The following is a 16,353-nucleotide window of genomic DNA, read 5'->3' as shown; positions in this document are numbered from 1 at the left end:
TGAGTGCTCCCAACAGTAGATTCTTCAATTGATAAATTTTTCAAATTTGCCTCTACTTTGTTCAAAGTACTTTCATGAGCATCCAAAGAAATACGAAAAGTCTCATCAGTCAGTGCAGCTCTTGCTGCCAAATTAGAATACAATTTAAGCAACACTTTATAACGACTTCCCACATCTGCATTTTGGTCATGTGGTCCTACATGCATATAATTTTTCATTGTAGAACCAACCTTTGCATCTTTTGTCCACCTTTTTAAAATATACTGATTTGGCACCCTTTTACAATTTTGAAGAGATAACACTTTTAAGGCATGGGCACATAAAATTCCAACAAATTCAAATTTATTACAACTACACATCACTGTAGAAGCCAATGAATCAAATTGAACAATGTGTTGGCGAGATTTATGGGGAGAAATAACTTTATATATTACCACAGATCCAACCTCACCCTCCTTATGCAATTCACAATCCCAAGTGAGCCATAATTCACGATTAAACAACTTAAATACTGCAGGAGTATAAACACTTGCTGCATGCTTCAATATTTCTACTGGATATTCTAATGATGGTTTACTTTGAGTTGCTTTAAAATCTGCTCTCAACTCTTCAAAACGTCTATCATCAACCAACCTTTGAAAGTGATGAAAGAAACGCAACAAGTCATAATTATAAGTTATGTACCTTTTAATTTGACTGTTCATACTCTCGCTTCTCTGAGTAGTAGACATATCAGCACAAAATGTTTTCCTCCCATAAACCAAAGCCCATTTCTCCCTTAACTCAAATTGTCTTTGCAACCAACTGTTATTCTTTAGATCATATTTATCAAGCATATTATCCCATGCATCTAAAAAATCATCTTCATAGTCATGGTCATATACACAACTACTAAAATCTCCTGCAAAAGTATTGTACCTTCCAAACACTTCTTTGAGGTTCTTAGCTGCATTCTGGTACATATGCCAAACACATAAACGATGATGTGTTTCTGGCCATTGTGAAGCTAATGCCTTTGCCATTGCAGCATCTTGGTCTGTGAGGATAGTCTGTGGTTTCTTACCAAACATTGCTTTCTGAAAAGAATCAAACAACCATATGAAAGTCTCAGATGTTTCATCATATAACAATGCAGCACCAAAGATGATAGTTTGTTTATGATGATTTACACCAACAAACAATGCAAACGGCCTACCTTCTTTATTTTTTTTGTAAGTTGTATCAAAGCAAACTACATCCCCAAAATATTCATAATCCAACTTCATTCTACCATCTGCCCAAAAAATATTTGTAATTAGATCATCAAGGTCAACCTGAATTGCATAAGAAAAATTAAGGTCTTCAGATTGCATTCTTTGAAGATATTCAAGTAAGCCTCCTGTATCCCCGTTTTTCATCTCTTCTGTTCGTCTTGTACGCAAATAATTATTATAATCCTCAGGAATGAAGCCAAGATTGTCAAGTCCACCTACCCTTCGAGCCATTAGTCCTACACTTGCTCTTGGTGCAATTCCAGAACTATCTGCTAATTCAGCCTCAACAGCTTGGGCTGGATTAATGGACCTTTGAGATCGAAGGAATATACGCTTACGAGGAGAAGCTAAGACATGTGTGTGCTCTGACACAAATTTTACCACACAATATTTTTCACTATATCTACAACTAATTTTCATCTCTGCTTTGCAACCACATCTTGTTTCTGGACGATGGCATTTCACATTATCATCTCTTTTGTCATTCCCTCGTATACCCTCGCAAGAGCAACAAAAAACTCTATCTAACCATTTACGTGAACCATCTTTATCACCCTTGTGGCCCTTACTTCGCCTAATACTAAATCCAACTACACGCGCATAACTATTATAGAAATCATACGCATCTTGCTCAGTCTCAAACTCAATTCCTAATTTCGGAATCACTTCTTCTTCTACATTGGCATGAATTTTATCATTGCTATCTATTGATATTGGTTCTGGTTGTTCAACTATCACAAGTGGTGAATCCTCATCTTCAAAATTCAATTTTCGAACCGATTGACTATCAGTCTTAGTATGATAATTGCTATCACTCATGACCTTAATACAAAACAAAAACAAAATAGTTATTTTTTTTTAATAAACAACATATATATATATATATATACACACACACGTTAGACACAAACTCACACAAGTATAAGAAAGTTGTTATAAATCCTAAAATAAATTAAATAAAGAAATTTATTTACATTAAACCAAAAGAAGAGGACTTACTTTGTGACTGAACGATACGAGTACAAGCCTTGTAGGTTGCTTGTTGCAGTAGGAGCCTCTCAAAAGTTGAAAAAAATCTGCACTTATAGGAGAAAAGGACCTCCGTGTCATACAAAAACAAAAGCAAAAGCCTGACTTTGACTTTAGGAGAAAGGATTACAATGAGACAAAATAGGGGAAGAGTCCAAATCAATCCAAAAGCTGCGGCAAGAGACAAACCACATGGAGAAGAGAAAAAAAAGAAACCAAAAGCCGGAACAGAGAAGAAATAAAGCCGCGGAAGAAAAAAAAGAAAAAAAAAGAAAGGGATTTTAACGTTAACGTTTCAGTAACGTGAGTGATAAAGTCAGAGTTATTTCATTTAATGAGAGAGGTTAGTTGTCCAAATTTTATTGGTGGAGCATGAAGTGGAGCATAATTGATGAGACAGAAGATTTGGACTCTGCTCAATCACAATAAACTTTACGAGTCCAAATCTTCTGTCTCATCAATTATGCTCCACTTCATGCTCCACCAATAAAATTTGGACAACTAACCTCTCTCATTAAATGAAATAACTCTGACTTTATCACTCACGTTACTGAAACGTTAACGTTAAAATCCCTTTCTTTTTTTTTCTTTTTTTTCTTCCGCGGCTTTATTTCTTCTCTGTTCCGGCTTTTGGTTTCTTTTTTTTCTCTTCTCCATGTGGTTTGTCTCTTGCCGCAGCTTTTGGATTGATTTGGACTCTTCCCCTATTTTGTCTCATTGTAATCCTTTCTCCTAAAGTCAAAGTCAGGCTTTTGCTTTTGTTTTTGTATGACACGGAGGTCCTTTTCTCCTATAAGTGCAGATTTTTTTCAACTTTTGAGAGGCTCCTACTGCAACAAGCAACCTACAAGGCTTGTACTCGTAATTATCATCTTAACTTAATGCTAAATAGTAATTATTATAGAAGGGACGTAATAAGTTAAGACTCTATTTTTTCTATATAAAACAATACACATACAAAAAATATGCTAAGAGTTTTATTTCTGTGTTAAGGATAAGAGCTAAAGATAGGATAAGTTGATGTTGTTTGTAATTTAAAATCTCTGCTGAAGTTAATCCAGCTATCCACGGCAGCTGTAATAATTTCAAATACGAATTACAAATTGTAGATAGGATCTGATGAAGATAGGATAAGATGAAGTTGTTTGTAATTTAAACTCTTTTATATTTTTGAATCTTTGTATCTGTACAATCCTATATAAATGAAACGTCCTAAGCCAAATTGGTTGAGGCTGAAAAATATCTCAAAATATTCTTGTGTTTACATGGTATCAGAGCTTCTGTAACAATTGAAGTTAAGATAAAAACAATTGCTATATGAAAATGACTTCAATTGCTATATGGATTCTTTATTAGTGAAAGTTTCTAGTGACACAATTAAAAGTATAGACGGGCCAAGACAGACACTCACACAGGCCTCACATACATTTTATCTCGTGCTGTAATGGATTATTTTAGAAATTTTGTACTGAGGCAGGTTTATGAAGTGTTAGATATATCATATATGTCGTGAACATATTTCTCAACTATTTTGAGTTTCTTGCTTCATGAAGAGCGTGGACAGACATAGTGTCAATGAATTGATACTTTTACCGAACTTTGTTGCTTGATAATTCGTTTGCAAATGATTATTACAATTTATTCAGTAATCCAGGTAATTATAGAAAGCCTAATTGAAATTGTAATTTCAACCAACATTATTTTCACTTAATGGGCTTTGCAAAATCAATTTACTCGCATTTCGCCGAAGAACAGTGTCCCCAACCATATTCGCTTCGACATCATCCTTAATGGGCTCTTTGTTACTCAATGAGACAAGCATAAGTTTGTTGCAATTAATCGAGCTTGCTGATTTACTTTCAGCCTAGTAGAGGTTGGATTGATAATTGAGTGTGCGTTGGGTTGGTGTGTTTTGAATCTCACACCGAGCCTATGTTAGGTTGACTGTTAATAGTTGATACTTGATACGACTAGATTAGTTCTCTTGGATATAGTGTAAATGTGGCTAGGTTAACCCTTTTTCTTGAACAAAAATGGTAATTTATTGGGCATATCAAGAGCTAAATTAGAATTGACACCACATTTTTTCCCTTGAAGAAGCATGGGAATTTGAGAAATGCATCTTTTATGTCAAAATTAGAGAGTAGACTTCATTTTACCTGAAGCATTTTGATTGGCAAAATCCCTTAGAGCTGCTTTTTGTGAGCAGTAAAGGGAACGTCCTTGTTCAAAGTCATGGGAGATTGACTCCATTTTATAAGACCTACATTTTGCCAAAAAATTGAGCAAGCAAGTTAATTTCAGTGAGTTATAAGTTAGCACATAATTGGCTGGCCGAGCAAGCTGGAAAATTTCTTCTTTCCTGCCACTCGGTTTTATACTTTTGCATTGTTCCTTTTTTTATTTGTTATGCTTATGTTATGGCCAATAAAAATAATAAAAACACAATTCTTTCGAATCTCCAATACCTGGTTGGCCTATTATAGTGCATATTGCATGTGCAAGTGCGAGACACCATTTTTTTCCGGACATCTTATCCTGTCCGTGGAGCCCTTTAAGTGGAAACAGCTGTATGGATTGCAAACCTAATACAGTTTTGAGCAGTTGAGCTCCTATTATTAGAGAAGTAAATGGTTTAGAACTTTGTATAAGCTTTGGATAGCCCTTTTAGCTAGGCTGATTATATGACAGAGCAGCCTATCTTGGGTCTTGGCACAAAAAAATCCAATGTAGAATTAGGCTTAGCATGTGTTTGGGCCGGCACTCGTACTGGTAAACAATAATTCACTTCAATCTAGACGCTGGATTTTCCGACAGGAATTGTCATATTTACAAGGAGTAGGCCCAAATATGTGATGGATGTTATGACTTATTAGAACGTCATTATATGAATAGTTCCTCATTCACATGGTATCCAACTAACCAAACTAGCAAATTGTAGACTGAAAGATCAGAGAAATTGTGTGTTTGAAATGGTATAGTACAACCAATTATGGCAACCCTGCGCTGCGCGTTATAAGCTAGGCCCACAGTTGCACAAGATGACACAACCATTTCAAAACCTAATACTAGCTAGGAGATTATTATAGCCAACATCGATCAGCATACATTAATTTGAACATCTCAAATTCAGGCATTAAAGAAATGATATTATGAGGACATGACACAGGGGCCGTGTTTAGACTTCAGATTTAGTCGGTCCAGTTGAAGCCTTCAGGTTGTTGAGCATGCAAGTTTTGGTAACAACTGGCATTTTGTGTATCCTAGCAGTTGACATTGCTAAAGGAATTGACCACCGTTAATCCTCGAAACCAGAATTGCCATGGATTTATATAGTTTTCCTTTCTAGCCCACATTTTTATAATTTTACCAATTTTGGCTTTGGTTAACAAGAATGTAATTTTGCCCTTGTATTAACTAATTAAGGAAATCTAATAAATAGTAGTAATTAATTAATCTAACAAAATATACAACTGGAATCCAACTTAATTTGATATTTAGGAAGAATATTTAAACGTACGGGACTAACAAAAATTAGGATACAGCATTTACAAATTACAATGTAAGTTCTGAGAAGCTCCAAAAGCAAAAAGTAAGCACTAAAAATTTTGGGCAAAGAAGGAAGTAAAGTAGACACAAGTGGGGTGAGTATGATTGAATGTCACTACTCACTGGGAAGAATAGGTCAAGCGGCATTTTCTATTGAATTGGAGAGGTTGCCATGTCTTTTCTCAAGCCGGACCAAACGAGCCCCACTTCAGGTCTTGAGTCTGTCTCCACCCTCAAAAGCAACACCTACAAAAATTCAGCAGTAAGTGAATATATTGTGGTCCTGACTCCTGACCAGACCAACCGTATGAACTTCAGCCTTGGTGCCAGTGGGTCCACGTGCAATTACATGTTATAATACAAAAACAATGAGACATGTATATATAAAAGATATTATGATTGCCCCCATCCATTACCATCCAAACGTACGTAAACAAAAGTGTGCTCTATGCTATTCTACATATGTGAGGTGGACTGTCGATTTCTTGGTATCTCTAATGTCATACTCAATACTCAATACCCATTCCAAATGGCTTGTTATGATCACCCAATGAATTTCTTCCCTCAATGGAGGGAGCTAGCCCTTCAAATCCTGATTAACCTTTAGCACTTTTATGCACTTAATGATTCTGCTCTTAAAATGAAATTATACCTCAAAGGAAATTACTTTTGTATTTTTTAGAGGACATACTATGAACTAGTTAAGCACAGTCCCTTTAAATGCATGTAAAGATACTATTTACACTCTCTAAGTTTGAGGTTGTAAATTCGTCTATTAATTATGAAAGTTCACAATTTAGATCATCAAATATTAAAACAATATCAATGTATTTTTTCTGTTAACATCCGTTAGAATCTTGTCACTGACATACACAAAAAAGTCATTTTGTATGTAAGATAGGACAAAGACATCAATTTCAAGCGAGTTTGTTATTAAATGCACATGTTTATATGACTTAATTTAACACTAATATCACTTGGTCTGGCCGGAGTAAGAATGGCGATGAAAGCCACAATCATGAACCTTTTCTTTTCAAGGCTGATGACTGAGTTGCTCTGGGTCTTCGATGGTCGGGCTGTGGAGATCATGGAAGTGGAAATCAGGGTGAGCAGTGTGGCGACGACAGTCAGCGCATGGAGGCCGATCACACTGTGGAAGCTTCTGGTCAGCGGTGTGCGTCAAAGGGAGAATCACCAGCCCCTATGGAGGATGAGATTCTTGTTGAGCACGACGGAAAGGGGGTTCAACTCTTGAAGGGTGAATTGGCTTGCCAACATGGTAAGAATAGTGGTCTAATTTCTACAACTCAGCGACCATGCCATGGGGAAGATCAGGCTATTGCTGGTGAGGATGGGATGGAGCTTGAAGAGGGTAACAGAGTTTTTAATAGCTCCTATTAAGTGCCCTGTTTCTCCCCTTTTCTTATTTAATCATGAATATTGTGGTGTGGAATTGTAGGGGCGCTCTGAAGCCTAACTTTCAGAGTCATGTTAGGGAGCTAGTTAGGTGTCATAATCCTGATGTCTTGGTGGTCATGGAAACCCGTATTGGGGGTGATAGAGCTAAGGATATTTCTGATCGTCTTCCTTTTGATAGTGTGATTCATACGGAGACAATGGGTTTTGTTGGGGGTATTTGGCTCATGTGGAATGCTGACAGAGTGGAGGTTGTTCAACTTGCCAAAACAGAACAAGAGATACACGTTGAAGTAAAGGTACTCCTCTTTAACCTGTCTTGGATTTTTACTACTGTTTATGCTAGTCCTAGATATGATGAAAGACAAGTTTTGTGGGAAAACCTCTCGAAGGTTGCTGACCTTCATAATAAACCTTGGATCATTGCCGAGGATTTTAACGAACCTCTTGCAGAGGAAGATAAGTTTGGGGGTAGACCGGTTAGCATTAACAGATCTCTGCTTTTCAAAGAATGCCTTGATAAGTGTAATATGGTGGATATGGGTTTTAATGGTCCAAAATATACTTGGACAAATAGAAGGGAGATTCATAGCCTTATTCAAGAGAGAATAGACAGATTCTTCATGAATCCCAGTTGGTGTTTGTTATACCCAGATGCAAAAGTGTCCCACTTAACGAGATGCCACTCGGATCACTATCCCGTGTTAATGGAAACCAATCCCAGAAGGCCTATGCAGCTGAATAGGCTTTTTAAATTCCAATCCTTTTGGCTATCCGATCCTTCATTTCCTAGTGTTGTGAAGCAGGCTTGGGGTCAACAAAGGGATCTTAGGGAAGCAATTGATTTATTTTCCAATCAAGCTAATTTGTGGAACAAGAATCACTTTGGGAATATCTTTCATAAAAAGAAGAGAATTATGGCTCAGTTGGATGGGGTTCAAAGGGCTATGGCCCTTCAGCCTTTCTCTTCTTTAGTAACTCTGGAAAATCATCTACTGAAGGAGCTAGACGTGGTGTTGGAGCAAGAAAAAGATCTCTGGGCCCTTAAGTCTAGAATTAATTGGATGATTTTGGGGGATAGAAACACATCCTTTTTTCATGTTTCAACGCTTGCTCGTAGGAAAATGAATCTTATTACTGCTATCAAGAATGAGGTGGGAGATTGGTTGACTAAGGAAAGGGAAGTTGCAAGTCACATCAGAGAAGGGTTCATGAAGCTTTATACAACATCCTAGGAGGCAGCAACCTGGGAAATAGATCACAATTTGAGTTGGCAAGCCTAGCTCTCAAATGAAGAGAAGGTCAACTTAAGCCATATGGTAACGGATGAGGAAATTAAAACAGCTCTTTGGTCTTTAAAAGCTTTTAAAGCTCCAGGACTTGATGGTTTTCATGCTGGATTCTTCCAAAGGTTCTGGCTTGTTGTGGGGGGGTCGGTCAGAGATAAGGTGCATGCTGTTTTTAGGGATAGGAAAATTCTGGATTATCTAAACAAAACCAATATTGTTCTCATTCCAAAAATCCAAGGGCCAAAAACTCTTGGAAACTACCGGCCCATAAGTCTTTGCAATACAGTGTATAAGATAGTTACTAAGATCATTATTGGTAGAATTCGACCCTTCTTGGATCAGCTCATTTCCCCTTGTCAGGCAGCCTTTGTTCCAGGACGAAGGGGGGTGGATAATGCAATCATTGTCCAGGAGATAATTCATACTATGGGGAAAATTAGGGGAAATATTGGTTATATGGCTCTGAAGATTGACCTAGAGAAGGCTTATGATAAGCTTGAATGGAGTTTCATTAAGGGTATGTTGAGTAGGTTCAATTTCCCTGATAACCTCATTGATCTCATTTTGAGTTGTGTATCATCAGTGTCGACCTCGCTGTTGTTGAATGGGGGGAGTCTTGAATCTTTCTAGCCTTCAAGAGGCATTAGGTAGGGAGATCCTTTATCCCCTTATTTATTCATCATGTGCATGGATTTTTTGGGTCAGCTCATTTAAGAAAAATGTGATGCCAAAGTTTGGTACCCGGTTAAAGCCTCAAGGAGTGGCCCAGCTTTCTCTCATCTTTTCTTTGCTGATGATTTAGTGCTCTTTGCTAAAGCCAATGTTGACAACTGTGTTGCTATCAGGGAGGTTCTTGATAACTTTTGCAATATCTCCGGCCAAACAGTGAGTGAAGCCAAATCTATGGTCTATTTCTCCCCGAATGTGGACCAAGATAACAAGGAGGCTTTTAGTGACATCCTTGGCTTCCATCAGACGGAGTGTTTGGGGAAGTACTTGGGGTTTCCCATTAAACACCGAGGAGGCAATAATCAGGATTTTGGCTTTGTGGTGGATAGAGTGAAAAGTAAGTTAGCGGGTTGGAAAGCTAACCTATTATCCATGGCAGGGAGGGCGGTGTTGATTCAAGCATCCTCCTCAGCAATTTCAGCTTATGTTATGCAAAGTAATTTGTTGCCTAATAAGGTTTTGGAGGGTATAGACAAGGTTAACAGAAACTTCTTGTGGGGATCAGCTGAGAATAAAAGGAAATTGCATTGGGTGGGGTGGAAGAAGGTTACTAGGCCTAAAGAGGAAGGGGGGTTGGGGCTCTAAACAGCAAAAGGAAGGAATACAGCTCTCCTAGCTAAGTTGAACTGGAGATTTCATAATGAGGACAAGGCTCCTTAGGCAAAGGTGCTAAGGCTGAAATATTGTAATCATTAGAGGCTGAACTCAAGAAATGTGGATAAACTCCCTAGCTCTAGAACTTGGAAAGGGGTGTTGAAAGGAGAAGAAACCTTCAGAAAAGGAACCAAATGGCTGCCGGGGTTCAAAAGCAAGATGGATTTTTGGTATGATAATTGATCAAATTTTGGCCCGTTGAGAAGCATCATTCACGGCCCGTTGTCTCAGGAATCCTCTAACCTGAAAATCAAGGATGTGGCAGATTATACAGGTAGTTGGAATTGGCCTATAATTCAAATGGACCTTCCGGATGAGGTTATTAGAGAGCTTAAAGCCACTCCTATTCCCTTGTCTTCTAGAGTGGAAGATAGGCTGGTTTGGAAGTATTCTCTTAAAGGTGCTTTTGACCTTAAAAGTGCTTACTTATTAGCTATTGAGTCTGTGTGGGATATCCCCTTTAAAGGAAGCTGGATTTGGAAGCTGAAAGTCATGCCTAGAATTCAAGTTTTTGTGTGGAAATGCATGCATCACAGCATTGGAGTCAGACAATGTCTAAGGGAAAGAGGAATGCAAATGGAAGCCAATTGCCCCCGGTGTCATAGAGAAGACGAGACTATTCTTCATGCACTGCGGGATTGTCCTTTAAGTAAAAGCATCTGGTACCAGCTTGGGAGGCAGACAAATGACTCTTTGTTCTTTACCCAAAATCTGCACGATTGGCTGAACACCAATGCTACCTTGGGTCAGCACCATGTATCAGGTCAGCTGCCTTGGCACCTTGTGTTTCTCTTTGGAATTTGGTTTCTTTGGAAAGGTAGGAACAATCTCATTTTCAAAAATATAGACCAAAATCCCAGCTTAGCTAAGGTAATAGTAGACCGTGCTTTTGGAGTACCATTTTTGTGCTAACAATTCCTTAGCTACCAAAAGATTGGTCTTGAAGAATATCAGATGGGAAAAACCAAGGAATGGCTGGTTAACTTTGAATACAGATGGATCAGTTGCAAGTAATTCTGGAATAGCTGGAGGAGGCGGATTAATCAGGGATGCCAATGGTGATTGGGTCACGGGCTTTGCTAGGAGGATTGGGACAACTTCAAGTTTCATGGCTGAACTATGGGCCCTTCGTGATGGGCTTCAACTTTATTTACATCTTCACACTCAAGCCGTGAGTATTGAGCTGGATTCTAAATCCATTGTTGAGGTCTTCAACTCACAAACCCATGCTAATACCTTTATATCTTCCGTGATAGAAGACTGCAAACACATGATTTCTAAGATTCCCCAGACACGGACTAGACATATTTTCAGAGAAGCTAATAGATTTGCATATTTTTTAGCTAAATTAGGCACCTCCTGTGAGGATGATTTCATTGTTTTTTCCAATCCACCTGTGGACTTACTTTGTATTTTGGAGGCTGATGCCAATGGGCAGTTTGTAAGCAGGCTCTGTCCTGATGTGTTCTTTGTTGTTTAGTTGTTAATTCAATTCCGTTTTACCCAAAAAAAAAAAAAAAAAGTATATGCCCTCTATGTTTTACTAGGTATATACCTTAGTCATAGCCCTTTTTTATATCTTGAATTAAGACATATCAATTATTCTTGATTTAAATATAATCAATCACTTCTATCGGACAACTATTGTGTGTGTATGTAATATATACCCTATATTGGGTTCTTGAAATACATAATTCAAAATATTAAAAATGTGACCACTTAAGGTTTTTTGTTGTGGACATAGTATATCAAGTCGAACCATGTAAATCTTTGCTTTTGCTTTCTCCTTCTTTCTAAATCTTTTATTTTCTTCTGTTTATTTTTAACATAGTATGAGGGTCACTTTTTGATCTTCAATAGGGTTCAATTAGCCCATCTCCGACCATCACTCATCTTTATCACTACTAACCATTGTTCGGCTTGGCACTGCTGACCATTTTTTGGACTAGTCATTGCTACCCACTGTCTCGACATATTTCATAACTACCTCTTTCTAGACAAAGCACTTTCCTACTCCGCTTTAATTTTATTTATTTATTTATAGATTTTGATTTTGGGGTATTTTTTCCATTTGAGACTCCCAAGTCACACTAATTGGTGCATCACTCATTCCTTTTAGGTTCAATTAATGTGAAATTTGCCAAATTGCTTATGTGCTTTTACCACAACAATGTCCTTTGCCAATATTCCTTAGGCCACTAGTGTAGGTGTCCTTTTGCCATGGTTGCCACTATTCGGTTGCTGTTGTAGCTATTCTCCAGTCGCCGATCGTCTTAATTTGTTGCCATTGCCAACATTGGCACAATTCATTGCACATTGTTCCTAGTTCATTCTACATCCAATCCAATCGTTCACAATGAAAGTTTTTTTTTTTTTTCATGAGATTATAATTCCAAACTCAAGATTCCACCTTCAGTTGAGTTTGAGGGGAATGTTAGTGTATGTGAATATGTTTTATATGATTTAAAGTATCTACTCTTTATATTTTATTGTATACATACCTTAGTCATGGCCCTTTATTATGACCTGAATAATAGTATTTCATTTACTCTTGATTTAGACATAATCAATGGCCCCTACAGGTCAACAATTGAATATATATACTCACCCTGTACTCGGTTTTTATAATACACAATTCACAATATTAAAAATGAAGTCACTAAAAGTTGTCATTGTGGACGGAGGTTACTAGGATAAAATTACATAAAATCTTACCTTTGCTCTCTCCTTCTCTCCTTTAAATCGTTTAATTTCTTCCTTTTATTATAGGATTTATGGTGAAAATGTGATGGATCAATAATGGAAGAGGCACATTAACATTGTTGTTATTTGTAATAATCCATGTGTAAATTGCAGGTTTTGAAAGTCAAGAGATCAATCTAAAGGTGGCCTCAAAAAAGAAGTAAATCAAATTAGCTCAGTTTGTTTTGAAGTAAAATATTTTCCGAAAAATGCTTTCTTATTTTCAGGTGTTTCTTTTTTATGTAAAATATGGTCAAACTTATAAAATATTTTTTGTTAATCGTAAAATATTTTATAAAAAGTTGTAAAATGTTTTACCTTTTAAAATTTGGTAAAACATTTTACAAAAACACACAGTGTCTTCCCCTCTCTCCATTTAGTGGCTAGGTCAACGGTCAAGTCGTATAGTAGTTGAAGTCACTGCTTCATTGACTGGTGCCAGTTGCTGCTTCGGCGACTGGTGTAGGCAGTCATCAAAGACACCATTTTGGCCACAAGTGCCGGAAATCTAGTCACCGAAGACACCACTTTGCTGATGGTTTGGTCACTGGACCTCCGGCATAGTGGCTCCGGTGGTTGAGCCACTGATTTTGGTGGTTTACTTGAAAATTTTTACTTGTCATACCAAATACCTGAAACTATTTTATTGGAAACTTTTTACATGTAAAATATTTTCACCCTAAAAAGAGAATCAAGGCCCAGCATTAATTACTTGTTTTTCAAGACCCTGCTATAAGTTCTTTTCATCATGTTATGATCGTGAATTCATACATGTTAAGTTGTATTTTATTGAAATTGAGATTCAAACCTTGGAATTTCTTAGATCTTCAAAAAGAGAACTTTTTAAGTTTTAATACAGTACAAAGAAATGATATAGCATAAGTAACAATCTATTGTATAATTTCTTTTATTTTAATTATCTCTTGCGAGAAAATGACCCCACAAATCTCATACAATTTGTTCGATATATAATCTTGTGGGGCCCAAATAATTTATGGGCCAGGCCCATTTACCCGTGGGGAGTCCAAAGGCCCAAGCCGAGGAGGGCTATGGCCCAAGCTCGATAATATAAAACACAAGATAGCCTTGGGATACAGCCGAGGACAGTTCAGTCCTCGGCAGACCCAAAGTCCCACCGGAAAGAGGGGCAAAAGCGGTATAAGACTAAGCTTGAAAGAAAACCTAAAATATCCAGGGAAAGCTGCCCTTATTGCCATTCAATACTTTGCACCTGACAGAGCCGTATTTTTCGGCTTTTACAACCACCCCCAACGACTTTGGGTATGGGCTGATGGGACAAGTATCAGTCTTGGAAAAGTTGACCCTATACGTGGACGAAGGACAGTGAACGCAGGCTAGTATAAAAGGAAAAATAAGCAATCTAGAGAAGAGGCTGGGAAAAATGGCCAAAAACCGGAACCTCCCAGCCCACCTCTAGGAGAAAGACTCCAGGGGTGAAGAAAACTTAACCATGTATGAACACCACGAAAAACCCACCGTCTGGTGACCAAGGCCTAGCCTTTCAAACCCACGCTCTACAAATGATATTGTTTGGGCCATTTTACGTGCGAACCCAACACTGTACGGTTCGTTACGAATCGTGTCCTTACAATTGGCGCCGTCTGTGGGAAAGACTTGTGTGTTGGCATAGGCAGTAGGTCGAGAGAGTTCCTTTGTCATTTCTAACAACTGGTTATAGAGTTTTAGTATAAAGTTCCGCTAGGGGCTATGCTTCTTGACTAGAGGCTACGCTTGGTAGCGTTAATCGCATGGATAATTCTAGGGGCTCGGCCGAGGAGCTAACTCCCCTAAAACCAAGGTCCCACGCAATGAGAAAACTGAGTTGTGGACAGAACCAAGGCATTGTATGGTCCTCGGACTCAAGCCTATGGGGAAACCAACTACTTGGATGAGAAAACTGGGTTTTGGACAGAACCAAGGCATTGCATGGTCCTCGGACTCAAGCCTATGGGGAAACAAACTACTTGGATGAGAAAATTGGGTTTTGGGCAGAACCAAGGTATTGTATGGTCCTCGGACTCAAGCCTATGGGGAAACCAACTACTTGGATGAGAAAACTAGGTTTTGGACAGAACCAAGGCATTGCATGGTCCTCGGACTCAAGCCTATGGGGAAACCAACTACTTGGATGAGAAAACTGGGTTTTGGGCAGAACTAAGTGGTCCTCGGACTCAAACCTATGGGGAAACCAACTACTTGGATGAGAAAACTGGGTTTTGGACAGAACCAAGGTATTGTATGGTCCTCGGACTCAAACCTATGGGGAAACCAACTACTTGGATGAGAAAACTGGGTTTTGGACAGAACCAAGGTATTGTATGGTCCTCGGACTCAAACCTATGGGGAAACCAACTACTTGGATGAGAAAACTGGGTTTTGGACAGAACCAAGGCATTGCATGGTCCTCGGACTCAAGCCTATGGGGAAACCAACTACTTGGATGAGAAAACTGGGTTTTGGATAGAATCAAGGTATTGTATGGTCCTCGGACTCAAACCTATGGGGAAACCAACTACTTGGATGAGAAAACTGAATTTTGGACAGAACTAAGGTATTGTATGGTCCTCGGACTCAAACCTATGGGGAAACCAACTACTTGGATGAGAAAACTGGGTTTTGGACAGAACCAAGGTATTGTATGGTCTTCGGACTCAAGCCTATGGGGAAACCAACTACTTGGATGAGAAAATTGGGTTTTGGACAGAACCAAGGCATTGTATGGTCCTCGGACTCAAACCTATGGGGAAACCAACTACTTGGATGAGAAAATTGGGTTTTGGACAGAACCAAGGTATTGTATGGTCCTCGGACTCAAGCCTATGGGGAAACCAACTACTTGGATGAGAAAACTGGGTTTTGAACAGAACCAAGGCATTGCATGGTCCTCAGACTCAAACCTATGGGGAAACCAACTACTTAGATGAGAAAAAGATTGAGTTTTGTAAGGTTGGCTACTTAATAACAATTCTAAGTTAATCAATCCTCGGCTCAAATACTGTAAAAGGTCAATGTCAATAGGAGTGTTAAGAAGATGGTGAAACGCGCCACTATTCAGTAGCCTAGGGGGGCTGTTCATTTTGCGGGTGATACGTCCTCGGATGGTTACTTCCTACACCGCATCGAGCATTGAGCTATTATCTCGGCTAGTTTTGGGGTAAGTATCGTTTTTTACAAGTCGGCATTGTTGTGCCAAACAACTCTATTAAAGTTATGGTGATATCTTTTTCTTAGCAAGCATTTTGGCCCTAGATGTCATTGATTCAAATGCTACATTATTGTGCCGAATAGCACTTGCAAATTCGTTATAGCGCCCTTCTCTTTGATAAAGGATTAGGGCCCCAAGTATTGTACTCTAAGGTCGGCGGTATTGTGCCAGGCCGACTCGGTAAGCTCATCATAATGTCCTTCCTTTTCCCGCCTAATGGGAGTTTCAGTCTTAAGTATCATTTGTTCGATTCAGTATTATTAAACCAGATTGCTTTTAGAAACACAGAGCAAAATCTTTTTATTAACTGGGACTTTGGTCCTAGACGTCGGTCACGGTTTAAAAATAAAAAGAATTCACAAGATTATATGTCTATGCACTGCGTTATAATTTCGAAAAAATAGAGATAGAACATGTGAAGTAAAGTGATAACAATTTTTATTACTATAAAGGTGTATTACAACGT

The 16,353-nt window shown here is 38.4% G+C and overlaps 2 protein-coding genes across 2 annotated transcripts; one reads left to right on the top strand and one right to left on the bottom strand.

Annotated features, from left to right (window-relative positions):
* Positions 1 to 109: 109 nt before the first annotated feature.
* LOC115953741 (protein FAR1-RELATED SEQUENCE 5-like) lies at positions 110 to 2,072 on the bottom strand. Its single transcript, XM_031071510.1, has 2 exons — positions 435 to 2,072; positions 110 to 124 (listed from the first exon to the last, which is right to left on the bottom strand). The coding sequence occupies exons 1-2, from the start codon at positions 2,070 to 2,072 to the stop codon at positions 110 to 112; spliced, it is 1,653 nt and encodes a 550-aa protein (XP_030927370.1).
* A 5,192-nt stretch (positions 2,073 to 7,264) lies between these two features.
* Positions 7,265 to 8,482, top strand: LOC115953730. Its single transcript, XM_031071500.1, has one exon. It carries the CDS (start codon positions 7,265 to 7,267, stop codon positions 8,480 to 8,482), a length of 1,218 nt encoding a protein of 405 aa, XP_030927360.1.
* Positions 8,483 to 16,353: the final 7,871 nt, after the last annotated feature.

Source organism: Quercus lobata, chromosome 1 (genome assembly GCF_001633185.2).
Source record: "Quercus lobata isolate SW786 chromosome 1, ValleyOak3.0 Primary Assembly, whole genome shotgun sequence".
NCBI lineage: Eukaryota > Viridiplantae > Streptophyta > Magnoliopsida > Fagales > Fagaceae > Quercus > Quercus lobata.
The sequence above is the reverse complement of the archived record's forward strand: the minus strand, read 5'-3'. Positions and strand labels throughout refer to the sequence as shown.

Bases quoted from the DNA above. Each gene is read 5' to 3' on its own strand.
- LOC115953730 (XM_031071500.1), top strand. From the start codon at position 7,265: ATGAATATTGTGGTGTGGAATTGTAGGGGCGCTCTGAAGCCTAACTTT.
- LOC115953741 (XM_031071510.1), bottom strand. From the start codon at position 2,072: ATGAGTGATAGCAATTATCATACTAAGACTGATAGTCAATCGGTTCGA.